Source organism: Apium graveolens, chromosome 4 (assembly GCF_009905375.1).
Source record: "Apium graveolens cultivar Ventura chromosome 4, ASM990537v1, whole genome shotgun sequence".
Classification (NCBI taxonomy): Eukaryota; Viridiplantae; Streptophyta; class Magnoliopsida; order Apiales; family Apiaceae; genus Apium; species Apium graveolens.
The window spans coordinates 314,433,293-314,453,244 of record NC_133650.1 but is presented as its reverse complement, the minus strand read 5'-3'; the positions used below and the strand labels follow the sequence as shown (position 1 = coordinate 314,453,244).

Here is a 19,952-nt window from a genome sequence, read left to right as displayed (position 1 = left end):
ATGAAATTCTTTCAACAGATCCAAAATTTACTTCTTTTGTGATACAAAGAAACCATCAATAGATCTGTGTATCTCCAAACCAAGAAAATACTTGACTTCACCCAAATCTTTCATATGAAAATGTTCAGAGAGCATAGATTTCAGCCAAGTAATTGCAGAAATTGAATTTCCCACTATCAGAAGATCATCAACATATACCAGAGTAATTGTTATAGTTTCCTCATTAGCTTTGGTGAACAAACTATAATCTGATTTAGATTGCTTAAATCCATTATCCAGAAGAGTAGTAGAAAGTTTACTAAACCAGCACCTAGGTGCCTGTTTAAGCCCATACAGACTCTTGATCAGTTTGCAAACTAACCTTGCACCACTAGAAATCTTTGTACCATCACTTGTATTTGAAATTCTTGATCCCCATCCAGTATAACCTTAAGGAAAGTTCATGTAAACTTCTTCCATAAGATCACCATGGAGAAAAGCATTTGTCACATCCATCTGCAGAGTATGCCAATTTTTATAGTTGTTACAGTCAGTAATGTCCTCACAGTTGCCATTTTTGCAACAGGAGCAAACGTCTCCCCATAATCAACTTCATACTTCTGATTGCAACCCAGAATAACCAATCTGCTTTTAAATCTATCAATTGCACCATTGGCCTTAAACTTTGTTTTATACAACCATTTGGAATTGATGGCATGTTTACCAGGAGGCAACTCTGTGATTTTCCAAGTGTCATTGTTTTCAAGAGCTTCTAGCTCAACATTCATAGCCTCAATCCAACGCTGATATTGAACTGCTTGCTTGAAATTTACTGGATCAGCCTGTGTAGTAACTGAGGTGAGAAAACAAGCAAAATTTGATTCAATAGGTTGATCAATCACTGCTGACACACTTTGCATTTTTGAATCAACCAAGTTTGATACATAAGAATTCATCCATACTGGTTGTTTTCTAACCCTTGAAGATATCCAAGATGTGACATCAGGAGTATGATTCTCCTCTGAATCTGTATCTGCATCACCTTGACTTTGTGAATTATCTTGATTTTGTGTGGGCTCTTGGTTAAAATCAAGGAAGTCATCATATAACACCACTGGTTGAGTAGAAGGCATTGTGACAGGTAAAGGCTGCAAATATGTATCACTGCCAGAAGTTTTGTTGAATGGAAAAATATCTTCTCTAAAACTCACATCTCTGGATATGAACACAGTCTTGGTCAATATGTTGAGAAGCCTGAAGCCTTTCTGAGTAGATGGATATCCCAAAAATATACAAGGCACTCCTCAGGCTTCAAACTTGTCTATATGTACTCCAGGGTTTGCAGCAAATGCCAGACAACCAAATGACTTCAAATCCTCATATGGTGGCTTTTTATGATAAATCACTTCATATGGAGATTTCTTGTTCAACACAGAAGAAGGTAACATATTCATAATATGAACAGAAGTTAAAACACAGTCACCCCAATACTCTATACCTAAACCAGATTGAAATTTCAATGCTCTGGCCATTTCAAGTATATATCTATGCCTCCTTTCTACCCTTGCATTCTGCTGTGGTTTATAAGGAATTGAAGTTTGATGCACAATACCTTTCTCAGCATAGAATTGACAACAATGTGAGTCTTTAAACTCCAGAGCATTATCAGTTCTCAAAGTATGAATACTCAGACTAAAATGTTTCTCAGCATAAGCATAAAAAGCCTTAAAGTTGACCAGAAAATCAGACTTGTTTTGTAAAAGATATACCCATACCATTCTTGAACAATCATCTACCAGAGTCAAAAAATAACTATATTTAACTCTAGTTTTGACTCTATATGGTCCTCAAATATCAGCATGTATCAACTGAAATGGAACTTTTGCATGAGACACACTTAATGCAAATGGCTTCTTTGTAAACCTAGCCATTGGACAAGTTACACAAACATGAGAAGGTACTGTTGATACCTGTTTCTGAATACAAGGAATAGACATGATTTTAACATGAGGAGCATGACCAAGCCTGTTATGCCATACTGCATAGTCTTTAACTTTTGACATATCTGACTGTGAATGATTGCATTTCTTACTATTTTCAGACAAATAATACAATCCATTCTTCAGCTGTCCTATGCCTTTCACTTCTTTTGTGACTGAATGCACAATTAAACACTTCTCTGGATAAAACATGACTTGACAGCTATTATCTTGAGCCAGCTTATGTATAGATAAAAGATTATGATTAAATGCTGGAACACACAACACTCCTTTCAGCTTCAAACCATTGTCCATATGAACATCCCCAATGTGAGATATAACAGCAGTATCTCCTGAAGGCAATTTAATAGTATAGTGAGAAGGTGCCACTTTCACATTGGACAACAAATCAAGCGTAGCTGTCATATGATTTGTGGCTCCAGAATCCATTATCCAGTTTTCTGAAACTTCTGTATTAATTTTTGCCATTCCAGAAAAAGGACTATCTATTTCTTCTTCATCCCTTTTTACTGGCAACATTCTCAGCATTTGTTCCAGTTGTTTACTGGTTATCATAACATTCTCATCAGCCACATTCTCATCATCTTGAACAGATGCAGAGTTTGCCATCCTTTGATTGTTACTTCTCCCTGATTGCCATCTACCAGCAGCATTTTCAATATTTGATGTAAAATTCTTCATGTACTTGTTGTGCCATTTTGGATAACCAATAATGGTCCAACAATTGTCTTTACTATGTCCTCTACCTCCACACTCAACACACCTTTCTGAGGTATTACCAGATCCACTACTGTTTCCATGATTACCTCTTTTGCTATACATTGCAGCTATTTCATTACTCTGACCCACAGTCATTTTCAACGTTTCTCTCTGTGTCTCTTCTTGTTGAATCACAGAACAAGCCATTTCCACACTTGGCAATGGATCCATCATTAACAATTGACTCCTCTGAGCCCCATACTCATCATCTAAAATATTCAAAAACTGAAACAACTTTGCTTCTTGTTTCTGTACATCTAAAGTCTTCATCAATACTTTAATTTCATCTGTTAGAGTGGTAATTACAGGTAAGGCATTCATATCTTCCAGTTCTGACCAGATGATACTCATAGCAGTATAATATTCAACAAGTGACACTCCATTTTGTTTCAGATTAAACAAATCTCTACATAATTTATACTTCCTAGATCCATTCACAACTTGAAACCGTTTTTCCAGTATTTTCCATGCATCACTAGCATTATTAACAAACAATATCGAGTTCTTAATAGAATCTGAGACATTATTATGAATCCAAGCGATTGCCATGTTATTACACGTATCCCATTGAACACCATCAGGTCCATCTGTAGAACTTCGCAGCTCACTTCCGGTAACGAACCCTAGCTTTTGCTTTGATGACAATTGAATTTCCATGGATCTTTTCCAGGTTCTGTAATCACTTGCTCCTTGCAATTTAGACACATTGATAGATGTAGGTCCATCACTCGGATGCAGAAATAACGGATTCTGCATATCCGCAAATGAAAATCTACTGCTTGACGCCATTATTAAGTGTTTTCAAGCTTGAAATCAATAGATTGTTGACGACGACTTTAACTTCTTCAAGATCTAATGTTTGCACGAACTAAATCAGCTCTAATTGATCAACAGCTGCTCTGATACCATGAAGAAATGCATAGCCATTATTAACCTTTAAGCTAATTAACAAATCACAAACATTATCTCTCAAGAATGCATCTATCAACCTTAGTTTGTTACAGCACAATGATGATGATTATATAGAGAATCCTACTAACAGAAATGTAACTAACTCTCTATAAAAGACTATTTTATCCTTGACACTATATGTAGAATTACACTAATAGCCCCTTGACTTAATCTGTTGACTTCAGTCTGTTGACTTCTGTATTAAACTCGAGACAAAAAGTATTCGATTTGACAACTATCTTATGATGTTTTACTAGGAAACGTCATTTGTGATACCTTCAGGGTTGGAAAATCTCTGATACCTTACTAACACTCTCTGTTATAGAAATCGGCCGATTTCTCAAAAATTGCCGATAAATCCCTCAAAAATAGGTCAAAAATATTTGTCGATTTAACCGATTTCCGATAAATCGCCAATTAATCAGCCGATTTTTAAAAATCGTCCGATAAATCGTAAATCGGTACCTCAACCGAATAGTTCTGATTTCTGAAATCTGTAACACTGCTAACACTCCATAATATCTTAGTAAGAGGCAAATATTGACAAACTAAGATTATATGATTTCGTGTCACCGGGTATTGTGCTGGTATTAGATAGGTGTGGAATTAACTTATATGATTTGAGACTTAGATTTAGAACAATAATTTAGGCTCTCTGAAAATTATAAATTTCTTGATCCATTAGTTATCGAATAATTTTATTGATGTGTTGTATAATTAGTTACTTATTACTCCCTCAGTCTCACTGGATTGTTTACGTTACTTTTCGGCATACTTTTCAATACTCGTTTAAAATATACTTCCATAATTTATATATTTATTTAAAAATCCGAAAAAAAGTTTCATGTTTAAACTTTTATTCAGAAAAAAAGTTTAAAAAATATTATGAAACTATACTTTATTAAAGTCTCGCAAACAGTGTACGTAAACAACTCACCGGGACAGAGGGAGTAACGTTCACTTGCTTTTCCAAGATCAAGCCTAGAAAATGCTCAAGCTCGTGCTAGCTTCAAGTTCAAGCCCGGGCGAGTTCAAGCTTAAGTCTGGCGAGATATAAAGAGCAGGACAAAAGATTTTTTTTATAAAAACACGGAAGCAGATATAGCTATCGGAGTTTGAGTTTCCCTTTCTACTTGTGAAGAAGAATATAGAATAAATTAAAAATGAAGAAGATCTGTACCTTTTACCAGCCGGAAAAATCATGTTGCATCTTTCTTTACACAATTTAAATTAGAGCAATAGAGTGAAATGACAAGGATAAAAAGAGCATGATCTTCAATAATCAGGAAAAGAGCATCTCAAATAATGTAGAGCCTTTATATAAAATTGTATGTGATAGATAATATGTAAATTTTGTATCACTGCAACGCACAATACCACTTGGCAAAGAAAAATTAGATAATTATTTTTCATTGGCTATATTTATTGAATCAAATTTTTCTTTAGGTGTAATTTTACCGGACACCTGAAGCATTTATATAACCCTTAGCAGCCAATTAAACAGCCGATACCATTGAAGATATTCTAATAAGACTACAAATATAACATCATCAACAACGATCTTACTAAAAATAATGAAAAAACCCAAATCTCTACAGCTACAACCCAAGCAAACCAGAAACAAGTGCAACACATCCAAAAGTTCAGATCTACCTCATTTTGAAACTAAAATTAAATAAGTTTTATGTGTGTGTAACAGTTATGATATATAAGCACAAAAATACCAAAGCACTAGAATTGCATTCGAAGTTTCAAAAGCAAAGAGAGTTTTGGCAAGAGGTGATTAGAGCTCCCACTATTTTAAATGAAAAAAATTTACATACATATAACAGTCTTCCAGATTAAGGTTCTATTTGGGATTGTTGTTAAAAATTGTTGTACTTTCGAAAAAAGTGCTGTTATAAAAATTAGATGACTGTTTGGTAATTTTTTTTAATATTTATATATTTTGATGTAAAAAATTAAAAATAATAATGCTTTTGGTAAGGTTTGATGGTTAAATTAGCATCTGCTTCCCGCAAAAGCTGAAAAACAGTTTTTTCTAAAAACATGGGGGACTTACTTTCTCTAACAACAGCTTTTAGGGCAAAAATACTTTTCTGAAAAGCAACTTTTGAATTTTACCAAACAGTTTTTAACTGATTTTCAGCAAAAAACTATTGTTGCTGTCAGTAACATAATACCAAACACACCCTCAAAATACAAAATGATAGAGAACAGTTTCAAGCCAGTAAGTAATGTTCGAGCAAGAGGGCTCATTACAACAACCAGTCAATAGTCTAAAGCAACTGAATCGAAAATTCAGAATTGAATAGATTCAAAATCGAGATAAGTGTTAATTTTTATACTTTATATCTTATATCATGCATAAAAATATATCGTGACTACTTATTAACATATACTTTATGATATTTATTAATTCGAAGCAAATATTTTACGTTATCACTATTTTCCAAACTTGTGATCCATAGATGATCACTCGAGGACCATAAATTTTATTTGTCCTAAACTATTGATATACAACTTGAATATTGAAGTAATACTGATAGTCCATATAGCTCCTGGGAGGACTACTCCTAGGCCTTCAACTCCATACAGCTCCTGGGAGGATTACTCCTAAGCTCCTAACTCCATATAGCTCCTGGGAGGACTACTCCTAGGCCTTCAACTCCATACAGCTCCTGGGAGGACTACTCCTAAGCTCCTAACTCCATATGGCTCCTGGGAGGACTACTCCTAGGCCTTCAACTCCATACAGCTCCTAGGGGAACTACTCCTAAGCTCCTAATTCCATATGACTCCTGCGAGGGCTACTCCTAGGCCCCTAACTCCACGCAGCTCCTAGGAGTAGTCCCGCACACTACCGCTCCTAACCGGCGCAGTCTCGCAAGCCTAACCTTGGTAAATCCCAACACGTGAGACGTTGGCCCAGGCACGTGATGGGGACAACTGTCACACATCAATCATGGGAATAATCAGGGCACGTGTCAGAGGATCCCCAGAACATTCCTCGGCCAATCCCGCACTGACACGTGTAAAGCATCCACTCCAGTCAAGTGTCCTCCGCTCCCAGAACCAATGGCTATGATCTAAAGGTACCAACCCCAAAACCCTACCCTTGACCTATAAATAGCCCAAAAAGGTGAAGTTTTGAGGTTAATCACTCTCTCACACTCATATACACACACAACAACCTTACATTCATATTCATCTTCCCAAAAAGCTAGTTCTTACTCTCACGCCGGAGGCGCCGCGGGACTCCAACCCCCTTCCGGTGTTGTTTTGTAGGAACTCAACCACAGCTACACATCTACATCGGCGAATGATCCAGGACGGCGTCGAAGGAGCAGCCCCACCACCAGGAGTTATCAAATACATCACTTGATAGACAAAAATATGTACATATTAGAGTGCAATCCGAGTCAAATATATTATATCGACTTTGAGGACAAGAATTAAAAATTGAACTTGAAATTATACATAATGGTCTATATATCTCGGACTTTGTTTCGGGAAATGAGAATACCTGGTTATCATAATAAGTCAAAATTATTCTAACTTACAGACAAAGAAAAACAAAACAAAAATAAGTATTCAATCAAAAAAACCTTCGGTGTAAATATTGGGGACTTGTTGATACTATATAAATCTTATTCCATAATTATTATCGGGTCATTCAAAAAGATTAATAAAGGCTCATCAAGTCATTAATCATCTCTTTATACGAATACCCGATTAAAAATCTTAATTTGATGTCTTGTCTGTGACGAAAATTGACATTAACAATGCATTCTTTAGTTTTCTTATTCGTGACGCATCTTTGTTGACTTTTTTAATTTTGTGATTACATTTATAAATTTTACATTGTGAATTAATGAATGTAAATGTTATTTGCAAAATATAATTTTTCCAAAAGTCAAAATCTTTACCTTACTGATCTAGAATAAATTATCAATACACGAAGACCAAATAAATTAATTTTTAATATATTCATTTCGGTATAAATTCGGGAATTACAAAATACTTATGTGCCTTCATATAAAAAGACACATAAAATGATGTAAAATTAAAATATTAGCAAGATTAATTTTTCGATTGAGACATACACTGATTGGCACAATCATCTATAACACATCTCTCCATAGCGTTTATATCTGCACCCAAGCAAAATTAGACATTATAAATTTTTTATCTTTACATATTAAACGCACACAATTAAGAATAAACATCATAAAAAAATCTTTACATTTTAAATACCTCAAGTTTACAAATAGTAATTATTTTCGTCAATTTTAAAGTTAAGAATAAACGAAACTTGATATCTAGATTAATTATTAAAATATATTAGAATATCAAAATTGATATTCTAATATTAGCTTGTAATCAAGTATTTAGAATAATCATATACATTTTTATATATTTTGATATTTTAATATTAGTTTAAAATCAAGTATTTAGAATAATCATATACTCCCTCTGTCTCATTCAATTCTATACATTACTTTTTGACACGTTTTTCAATACTTGTTTAAAATATAGTTTCATAATTTTTTAAAAAAATATTTTTTTTCTGAATAGAAGTTTTATATCTAAACTTTTATTCACAAAAAAAATTACAAAAAAATATTATGAAACTATACTTTATAGAAGTCTCAAAATGCGTGCAAATACTGCACGTAATCCGTTGGAACGGAGGTATTACATTTTTATATAAAACTATAATAATAAATATAGGCTAAAATCTACTCTCTCAGTCACACTGGATTGTTTACGTTACTTTTCGGCACGATTTTCAATGCTCGTTTAAAGTATAGTTTCATAATATTTTTTTAATTTTTTTTGGAATAAAAGTTTTATGTAAAACTTTTATTTAAAAAAAATTGAAAAAATATAATAAAAATATATTTTATGAAAATCTCGAAATATGTGTCGAATAGTAACGTAAATATGTAAACATTCCGGTGAGACGGAGGGAACGGGGGAGTATTACTTACTTGAACCAAACTTGGAGCATGTATCTTGAGCACAAGTAGCAGTGCACGTACGAACATCGTCAGATAAATCTGGGCTATCTTTACATTTAAATAGACATTTAACGAGACATAAAGGCGTTTTAAATAATTGACCCGCACATAACTTAGCACAATACCAAATACAATGTGGTGCAATGCTAAATTTCTCTTCCAACTCAATATGAGGAGCTGGTGTTACTACCGTTATTATCAACTCAAACATTATCAACATGGTAATAAATTTCATAACATTTTTTATTTCCATACTTAATATTATCTCTATTTAATCTTATAAATGTATTGGGATGACTAAAATTTGATTGAAGTAACAAGACAATACTCTTGTACATTTATAGGCTTCATAAAAGAATAGATATACAAGTAGATATTATAGATACTTAGAGAATGGTGTAGATTATTGTATATCCACAACAATTATGAAATTAAGAAAAAAAATGAGAGAATTCATTATTATGGATTTGATTCATAAATGCGTGTATTTTAGCTACACAAACAAAGAAAATCAGTTTCTTTCATATTTATTTTTACTTTATTTTAAGGTCTTTGTTGTTCAGTTTTGTAGAGGTGCATTTTATAACAGTAATTTCTTAAGTTTTATTTTTTTTTAATTTTAAAATCTTCTTTTATAATTAAATCATGCGTGTTGTTTTATTTAATAGTGAAAGTTATAAAATAGTTGACAAAATAAATATTTAACTAATATCTCGAGTTCATGTCCAACTCGAATTGTGTACGTATACATTATTATTTTTATGGATGTCATCTTCGTTATCCGGTTTCTCTTTAACTACTTAGTAATTATTTTGAACAGTAAGATTTTTTATCCTAATATAAGTTGATCTTTATATATCTTTCTCATTTAATCATTTCGTGGATGTAGCATTTTTTCTTATTATTTTTATCATAATTTTTATTAGTGTCTTTTTTATATAATTATTTGTGTCATAAGCAGTAAAGTTGTTGTCATTCAACCGTAGTGTAACGACCGGGAAATTCACGACGTAATTAAGTGAATAAAGTATGGTTGACGTAATTAAGTGAATAAAGTATGATTTCTGTGATGTGATTATAAATTATGTGATTAAGTGAAGATTAATTGTCTTTATTGTATATTAGTATTTGGGAGCATAGATAGATGTGTTCCAAATTAAAGAGTCAGCTTAGGAGTTGAGCTGTGTTGTCGGGTCGTCAGGTACAACGGAACACGTCCTAAAAAGGGATTAAAGTGTTTAAAATGTGGAATATGTGCTAATATGTGAAATGAAATGTTTAAGTAAGTATTGCGTTCTGATGAGGTGTCGGTTGGTAAATGTAATTGAGAAGCGTAATTGAAACGCTGAGCGCCGAGCAGTCATGCATAACGTGACCCGATACGCGTAAAAAGTAATAATGATAAAAAAGGGAAAATTTTATGATCAGAAATGAGTTGTGATCTGTGAATATATGTGCTTGCTTGCTTGTATGCATGAATACATGATCTGTTAGTTTTAAATGGATTTAAGGGAATTGTTTGATTTAAATAAGGTTTATTGAACCTTTGCACATTTTTATAAAATTATTCAAGTAAGGTCATGGCGTGAAATTTGTTTTATTATCTTCGAAATAGTCCTAGAAATTTCTAAAAATGATAAAAGGATTTATTTCATGATCATTGCATTTTAAAATTATTTTATGTATTAAAATGCTATTTTTAGCATAAACTTGTAAAAATCATATAAAATCAACCGTACGCTCAAAAGTTTATTATGAGTAATGGTTGGAAAGCTAATTTCGAGATCTACGTCGTAAAATTGTCAATCACAATATTTTCAACTTTTTGAGAGAGATATATTTAATATTTACATTCGATTTTATTGGAGTAAAAAGAGAAAGGGAATCAAACTAAAAAGGGATTAGTAATTTACTAAACTACCCCTGCCCACTATTATATATACTAGCTCATTTTCATTCCCCCCTTTCTTTCTTTTCTTTCCCTTGACACTCTTCTCTCTCTCTCTCTCTCTCTCTCTCTCTCATCTCTCTCTCGGCACTCTCCTCATCTCTCTTCTCTCGCTTACATGCAACAACAAAAAACTAATCCAAACTCAAAGATTTTATCATCCATAGCCATCATTTTCGATATTCTACTCAAACATCACTTGCATGTAAGTGTTTATGTAAGTTTCATAGTTCCATCTCCATGGTTGTGTTCAAGAAAATGTGATTTCTTGATATATGATCATAAGAGAGTCTAAAGTGAATTTTTTTGTGGTTTAAAACTCAAGAGGAGACCCGTTATGGGCACTCTTAAGTTCGACCACCACCGGCCGTGATCCAAGGAGAGCCGGTGGGATTTTAGGAATATGATGTACTTAGTTGAAATGATGTGGTTTTTGAGCTCTATGCACTTTAAAACTTATATGTAGCCTTTGCATGTCTTGGTTTCTTGAAAAATTCAAAAGGGTTTTGTATTTCTTTCAAAAATTTAAGTGTATTGGTTGATATAAAGGGTTTCGATGATTGTTTTAAAAGTATTTGGACTTGTGTGGTTGATTGGGTGCTTGAGAAATTAAAATTTGTGGTTGCATGTTGAGGTTGTAGTTCGGTTTTAGTACTAATAAAAAGGGAATCGGATTTCGTGACTTGATCTTGGTGTAAACTAAGTTTAATTAGTAAGAAATGATATTGCGTGTTGATTTAAAAGAGGAATTAGTGATGCATGTCAATTGTGACTTGTGGTTATAGCTTAATGAAAAATGGGTATAAAGGGATTGGTTTAATGCTAAGTGAATGCATGTATGTTTAATTGGAAAATTCGATAAGGGTTTGAGTCACTAAGTGATATTTTGATGTGTAATTCAAAAATTATGATTAAAATGAATGTTTGATTTAATTAGGGAATGAATTTGAATTGCATGTAAGTATATATGTATGATTTGGTTCAAATTTTGTTGGTAAAGAAAAGGGTGTTAGTTTAAATGTTGGTTATGCTAGAAATGATTGAGAAGATTTAGTATAATTCTTAACAAGATCTTTGCATGCTAAAAACTAAAGTTACATGGTGTAAATTTTAAGAAATTCGATTGTATAAATAGAATTGTGGTTCGAATTTTGATGTTAAAAGAAAATGATTCTTTTGAAGGTTTTAATTGAGTTATGTGTTTATGAGAGCTAACGTGAGTATTTGATTGATTTTGTGCTTAGTAAGTACAATAAGGCCGAATAGGCCATAGGAATCAAGAGTCAAAACTTGGTTTTTGATAATCGTAAGAATGATTGGGTGTATATATGTGAATATCTATGGATTTGTTTGTTTGATTGTGGTATGTGGTTCGAATTAGGGGATAAAAGAAAAGGGGAATTAAGTTGTTTGATTTTAAAGAACTATAAGTGATAGTTGTGGTCGTAAAGATTTAGTTGTGAATGAATCATGTACTCGTATGATTTATAATAGTTTGATTTGAGGATTAGTCGAGATAAAAGCGAATATAAGTTGATTATTGAGTATATAAAGATATAAAGGCTATGAGTAAAGAATGTGTTATGTGCTATATGCATGTGTGTATAAGCTATACTCGTATAGTTCGAGTCAAGAGTACAATCGAGTTATCGTATTGAGTGAACGTTCCGGGAACGTGAGTTGAGAAATTAATTAGGGTTTGGTTTTGGATTGTAGATTCGGAGCGTGAGGGCATTCAGGCTAGGAAAGGGAAAGGTATACTAGGTGGCAGTAGTTCAACCTTCAGGAATGTGAATTCAGGCAAGTAACTCTACTTACTTGTGTAAATGATTAAAAAGAGGATATTGTTCATGCCATGTAGAGTACTGAACTGTTAAAGTAATGTACCCCTGTTATCAATTCTTGAGATACCCTGTCATTGATCTTGTGAACTTGTTATTGATAACCTTATTGATCCAACCCTTGGTAACTCTTTTTTCCTATTTACTTGTTATACCAAGAATTGTTATAAACCTTATAAGTACCTTACGAACCCCTTGTAATGATGCTTCATTCCTTGTTTACCTTATACTCTATTGATCCTTGAAACGGTTTTAATTTCCCTAACTTGAGTACCTTGTTACCATTGATCAAGATCACTAGAATTGAACTTTGCTTATCCTTGATTCATATCCTTAACTTTAAATTCTTGAAATTGAACTTAAGAATGAGTTTCGACTTGAAAGAGTCCGAATGATTTCATATTCTTGGTAATGATTAAATGAATTTAGTAAACCTATCTTTTTCCAACTCAAGGTTTTCCAAACGAATTCCTGATGGATTGGATTGGGACGTAAGAGGCTAGCGGGACTAGTCCAGTCATAGTAAGAGGCTAGCGGGGCTAGTCCAGTTTAAGACTGAAATTATGCCATTTGTACCTTAAAGACCGGATGGAGGTCGGTACGGGCTGATCACCCGTATTATTATTATTATGAAATGAGAGATAAAGTAGTCCAATCAAGGGTTCCATAATTATTTAAAAAGGAATTGAAATTTCCTACTCAGTAATTGATTCTATGAAAATGAAAAAGGTTTATATTGCTTTGAAAAAGAGTTGATTGTGATATTGTGAAGCTTACAGCTTGTGAACCCTGATTTTGATTATGTTGATCATATAATTGATTCTCTATAATGAAAAGATTGTCGCTTTCCATTTGAAAGATCAGTTGTGATCCTTTAATGATTTATGTTGAATGTCAGCTTTCGCCCTATCTTGAGCCTTGTTCCTTGAAAGCCCAAAGTTTTCTTCATAACCCCCTTTCATAGCCTAAAAGATATAAATCTGCCACCTAGAATTGATAAAGTAGAATGCCCTGAGATCAGTAAAGTATCTTGTGGATTTTATATCGTAGAACTGCTTTTTAGTTACTTGTTGAGTTTTATACTCATATATTTTGTTTTAATCTAACCATTGCAGTTAAGCAAGAAGATGGCCAGGCTTAGGCGCACTGCTCGTAAGAGCGTACCTGGTGGTCCCTTTCGTGTTGAGGGTTTCCGGTTGCCAGAGCAGGTAGTACATGTTTTGAGTGAGCTAGCGCTTAGCCGAAGAGTTGTTAAGATACAATGGGTTATCTGTCGGTCCCAAGCCGGGATCGACTATGTACATTTGGTTTTATTTTGGGTTGTAAATTATATTCAATGGTTGGTAGTTGTAATTTTGTCTCACATTTTATCCTGTTTGATCCCGTTAGTAGCTAATCGGGGTTTATGCTTATTTAATTCATAGATTAATGGTGTGTGGGTCCTCATTTCCTAACCCCGGAATTGAGGATTTCATAAGTTGGTATCAGAGCTACATGATCTAGTCCCTGAGACAAGTTAGGATTAAAAAGGGGTATTTTGGGTATATATCTATATCGCGAGAGAGTTCGACTCATATAGAGTTGAGTTAGACTATTAGGTATAGTCTAAGGAAAGTGTATTCTAGCTAAAGTGGTGACTAGAGTTAGGGTGTGAGTTAGTTGGAAGCTTTATTTAACCCCAACGCTGTTTCTTGGTTGCTGTTTTGTGTTTTCTCTCAGGATCCCAATAGTGGTAATGATTTCGATTCAGAGATTAGTATGACCGGTACCCCAGTGGACCCCATTCCACCCTCTCCAGAGGAGCCTATGTATGTTAGTTCAGATCCAGAGGAGGATCCATCTGAGAGTAGTGAGATCCCTATGCAGATTTCACCCTCGAGGCCAGATTCAGAGACCCCTGCCCCTGAGCCAGAGTCTGAGATGCCTAGAATTGTGCCTGTCAGTGTTGGTGGCAAGTTAGCCCAGGATCGAGACTTTGTTTACTCCCGTATTCCTGAGTTGGGAGCTTTGGTGGATAGGTTGATTCGAGACTCTAGGCAGAGCACTTCAGTTATGGATGATGAGTGGCGAGTCCGGATTAAGATGGTGGAGTAGGTTGCCCGGAGGAGATTGGATGAGGGACCATCCACTAGTGATGCTGATGCTGAGGCCCGGAGGCTACATAAGATCATTCATTGGATGTTGGTTGTGTTGAGAGAGATTATGGATGAAAAGATGTTAGTATTGATCAGGCGGGACTTTTGGTTGAGCCCGTAGTGGTTGTTTTTTAGTGCCGGTAGGTTTTGGGATACTTGGTCAGATGCCGGGATCCCTTTTTCATTTATTGTATCGTATCTCGGAACTATGTAGTAGTAGTTATTGGAATTTAAGGGTAGATAGGGGGATATTTTCCAGTTTTTCCTCTGTTTAACCCTGTTATATTATTGTACCTAATTCCTGAATTTGTGATAACCAAACTCTTATTTATGTACCCTTGGTTTTATGAATCCATTATATATCTTGTCTCCTATTGTGGACCCTAAAAATCTGTATAAACTGTTATAAATACCATGTTTTCATACAACCGTGTTAAAATTCCGTAATATCATACCCTGTGCCATGAGAAAACAACACTGATATGAGAATTATATAGTAGTAGGATTGCATGTGCAAAATTGGGTAAGGCTTAAAACCCGCAAAAAATATTTCATAATAAATGTTGTTATATATGCCATGTTATCGTATTGCTAAATAATTGCTCAATCAGGTTTGTAAGAAACGGCAAACTCACCAGATCACCAAGAAGAAGAAATTCAAACCCAAGACCCAGAAGTGAATCCAGAAACTACCATGATGAGCAGACTTGCTCAGCTTTTGCAACAACCCGTAGCCCCTAAAGTTGGAAACTTCAAACACTTTCAATCTGTTCATCCCCCAGAATTCTTAGGTTTGCCAGATCCGATAAAAGCACAGTCGTGGTTAAGAGAAATGGAGAAAGCGTTTGAGTTAGCAGAAGTTAAGGATGACAAGAAAGCTCAGTATGCGAGTTATTACCTTAAGGATGAAGCGAGTTTCTGGTGGAAATCTTCGAAGGCATTGATGGAAGAAAAGGACTTATCATGGGAGAAGTTTACTGAAATGTTTCTGGATAAATATTTGCCAAGTTATATGCAAGACCAGTTGTAGATGAAGTTTTTGGACCTTAGACAAGAAGATATGTCGGTAGCGGAGTATGAAGTGAAATTTTCGGAGTTGTCTAGATTCGTACCTGAGTATGTAAATACGGAGGCAAAGAAGGCCAAAAGGTTCCAACAGGGACTTAAGCCATGGATTAGAAGTCAAGTGGCGTTGTTGGAGATCAAGAATTATGCCTCCTTGGTACAGAAGGCAATGATAGTAGAAGGAGAGCCTGAAGCTGCGAAAAGAGAAATTGAAGGAAGGAAAAGGAAGTTTGAAAGCTCGGAGCAAGAGTAAGGAAGTTCAAAGTTTAGAGGGAAATTTGGTAAGAATGGTGGAGGTCAGGACCAAAAGTTTCAGAAGTTTAAACCCGGTAACGGAGCCCAGAAGAACCGTTTTCAGAAAGTAGGACAACCGGGAAAGGATAACAGACCTCAGATTCAAGAATGCGAGGTTTGTGGGAAGAGACACCCGGGAAGATGTAATAAGTTGGACATGACATGTTTCAAGTGTAACCAGAAAGGGCATTACTCATCAGAGTGTCCAAATGGAGCAAAGAAGCCTGACTTAGCTTGTTTCAAATGTGGAAAGGTAGGCCATATGGCCAGAAAATGCAAGGAGCCTGTTCAAAAGGCCAATGTTCTTAGGATTGCTGGACCGCCGTCTCTCCCAGCACTGTCAGCTCAACCCAGAGCTAGGACCTTTAATATGACAATGAAAGATGATGTGCAAGGTGTGGACGTGGTGGCAGGTATGCTCGTTATTAATTCAGTAGAAGTAGAAATATTGATGGATTCTGGAGCTACTAGATCTTTTATTTCTGAAAGTGTTCTTGATAAACTAAATTATGTTGCGTACCCTCTGGAATATAATTTGATTATAGAGGTAGTAAATCAAGATAAAGTTATTGTTAATAAGGTTTGTTCTGATTATGATGTGGTTATAGAAGGTCGACACTTTTCTGCTGACTTAATTCCTTTTAAGTTAGGAGAATTCGAGGTTATATTAGGAATGGATTGGTTTTCAAACCATGAGGCGCAAATAGAGTGTAAAGGTAAGAAGGTGAAGTTAAGAACCAAGGATGGTGATGAGGTGATATTCAAAGGGAAAAGATAAGAGAAGAAATTTCTAACGGTTATCGAGACGAGGAGATTATTACGTCAAGGATGCGAAGTTTATTTGGCTCATGTTAAGGACGTGGAAAAAGAATCCGTGAGGATTGAAGATATTCCAGTAGTAAGAGATTTTCCTGATGTGTTTCCAGATGAATTGCCTGGACTACCTCTAGATAGAGAAATTGAGTTTACGATTGATTTGGCTCCTGGAACGGAACCGGTATCAAAAGCTCCCTATCGTACGGCGCCAGTCGAGATGAAGGAATTGGCAGCGCGGTTGCAAGAATTATTGGATAAAGGAGTAATTCGCCCGAGTGTATCCTCGTGGGGTGCACCGGTATTGTTTGTAAAGAAAAAGGATGGAAGTATGAGGTTGTGCATTGATTATCGTGAATTAAATAAGTTGACGATTAAGAATAAGTACCCTCTACCGCGAATCGATGACTTGTTTGATCAGTTAAAAAGAGCTTCATATTTCTCCAAGATTGATTTAAGATCTGGTTATCAACAACTAAAGATTAAAGCGGAAGATATACCCAAGACAACATTTCGAACGAGATATGGACACTACGAGTTTTTGGTAATGGCATTTGGTTTGACGAACGCGCCAGCTGCATTTATGGATCTTATGAACAGAGTGTTTAAGCAATATATGGACAAGTTTGTTATAGATTTTATTGACGATACATTGGTTTATTCCAAGACGGAAGAAGATCACAAGGAGCATTTGAGGAATTCCTTGGAAATTCTGAGAAAAGAAAGGTTGTATGCCAAGTTTTCGAAGTGTGAATTTTGGCTAAAATAAGTGCAATTTCTTGGTCATGTAGTTAATAAAGAGGGGATCAAAGTAGACCCAGCCAAGATAGAAGATGTAATAAATGGGAAAGACCCAAGACTCCTACGGAAGTCAGAAGTTTTATGGGATTAGTCGGATATTATAGAAGGTTTGTACAAGATTTCTCTAAGATTGTCGTTCCATTAATTAAGTTGACAAGAAAGAACGGGAAATTTGTGTGGACGGAGAAGTGCGAGGAAAGCTTTCAAGAATTAAAGAAGAGGTTGGTAACCGCCCCAGTGTTGGTGTTACCTGATGAAAAAGGAGAATTAGTGATATTCAGCGATGCTTCGTATAAAGGACTTGGATGTGTGTTAATGCAACACGGAAATCTAATAGCATATGCGTCAAGGCAACTCAAGCCGCATGAGCAAAAGTATCCCACGCATGATTTAGAATTGGTAGCAATTGTGTTTGTCCTTAAGATTTGGAGACATTATTTATACGGGGAAAAGTGCGAGATCTATACAAATCATAAGAGTTTAAAATATATTTTCACTCAGAAGGAGTTGAATATGAGACAAAGAAGATGGTTAGAATTGATCAAAGATTACGAGTGTGCGATAAACTATCATCCTGGAAAGGCAAATATGGTAGCAGACGCTCTAAGTCGCAAGGAAAGATTGAATATGTTAACATTGTCGGAGGAATTGATCAAGGATTTCGAAAGGATGGAAATAGAAGTGCGGACTCCAGAAATTGGAGGTGAAGCAATATATGCGATGTCATATCAACCTGAAATTTTAGAAAAGATCCGATGTTGTCAAGAGCAAGTGATGAATCACGAAAGGGATAAGTTATCGGGAGAAGAAATCAAAGCTCAAAAGGATGAAATAGGAATATATCGTGTTAACTCACGTATTTGGATACCGAATATTGTGGAGCTGAAGCACGAGATTTTACATGAAGTCCATAACTCGAGATTCTCAATCCATCCCGGAAGTACGAAAATGTATAAGATTTAAAAGAGAGTTATTGGTGGCCGAACATGAAGAAGGAAATTACGGAATGGATAAGTAAATGTTATACGTGTCAAAGAGTAAAAGCGGAACATCAGAGACTGAGTGGATTGCTTCAACCACTGGACATACCAGAATGGAAATGGGAACATATCGCGATGGATTTCGTGGTAGGATTACCTAAAACCAAGTCTAATCACGATGCGATTTGGGTAGTAATCGATCGATTGATGAAATCGGCATATTTCTTACCGATAAATGAAAGGTTTTCATTAGAAAAATTGGTCAAATTGTACTTGGACGAGATTGTGATGCGTCACGGAGTTCCTGTATCTATCGTGTCCGATAGAAATCCAAGGTTTAACTCGAGATTTTGGCGACAATTTCATGACCATTTGGGAACTAAGCTAAAAATGAGTACGACATATCATCCGCAGACTGACGGAAAAAGTGAAAGGACAATACAGATGATCGAGGATATGTTGTGAACTTGTGCAATAGATTTCAAAGGAAATTGGGACGATCATTTGCCATTGATTGAGTTCTCCTACAACAACAGTTATCACGCAAGCATTGACATGCCACCTTATGAAGCGTTATATGGCAGAAAATGTAGATTCCCTACATATTGAGACGAAGTGGGTGAGCGCAAATTAATTGGCCAGAGCTAGTTCAACAAACGAAAGAAAAGGTGGAAATAATTCGAAAAAGATTAATTGCTGCGCAATATCGACAAATGAAGTATGCAAATCGAGAACGAAAAGATATGCAATTCGAAAATGGAGACAAAGTCTTGTTAAAGATATCTCCTTGGAAAGGTCTAACCAGATTCGGAAAGAAAGGGAAGTTGAGTCCTAGGTATATTGGACCATTCGAAGTACTGCGACGAGTTGGAAAGGTGGCATGTGAATTAGCGCTACCTCCGCAAATGCAACATCTTCACAATATATTTCATGTATCTCTTCTAAAGAAGTATAATGCTGATGCGAACCATGTGATCGAATTGGAAACAATGGGAATTCAACCAGATTTGTCTTATGTGGAACAACCAGTTCGAATCTTAGACCGAAAGGAGAGGACACTTAGAAATAAAGTTGTACCTCTAGTTTGGTGTGTTGGAGAAATCCAATAGTGGAAGAATCAACTTGAGAATTAGAAAGTGAAATGCAATAAAAATATCCCCATCTATTTGCTTAGACTAGATTCTGGGGACGAAATCCTTTTAAGGAGGGTAGATTGTTACGACTGGGAAATTCCCGACGTAATTAAGTGAATAAAGTATGATTTCTGTGATGTAATTATAAATTATGTGATTAAGTGAGGATTAATTGTCTTTATTGTATATTAGTATCTGGGAGCATAGATAGATGCGTTCCAAATTAAAG

At 35.1% G+C, this 19,952-nt stretch overlaps 1 protein-coding gene across 1 annotated transcript; it reads right to left on the bottom strand.

The window, feature by feature from the left end:
- Positions 1-1,826: 1,826 nt before the first annotated feature.
- On the bottom strand, positions 1,827-3,527 carry LOC141720235 (uncharacterized). The gene has a single exon (XM_074522583.1). The coding sequence runs from the start codon at positions 3,525-3,527 to the stop codon at positions 1,827-1,829; it is 1,701 nt and encodes a 566-aa protein (XP_074378684.1).
- Positions 3,528-19,952: the final 16,425 nt, after the last annotated feature.

Coding starts and splice junctions, on each gene's coding strand:
- LOC141720235 (XM_074522583.1), bottom strand. CDS start 3,527: ATGGCGTCAAGCAGTAGATTTTCATTTGCGGATATGCAGAATCCGTTA.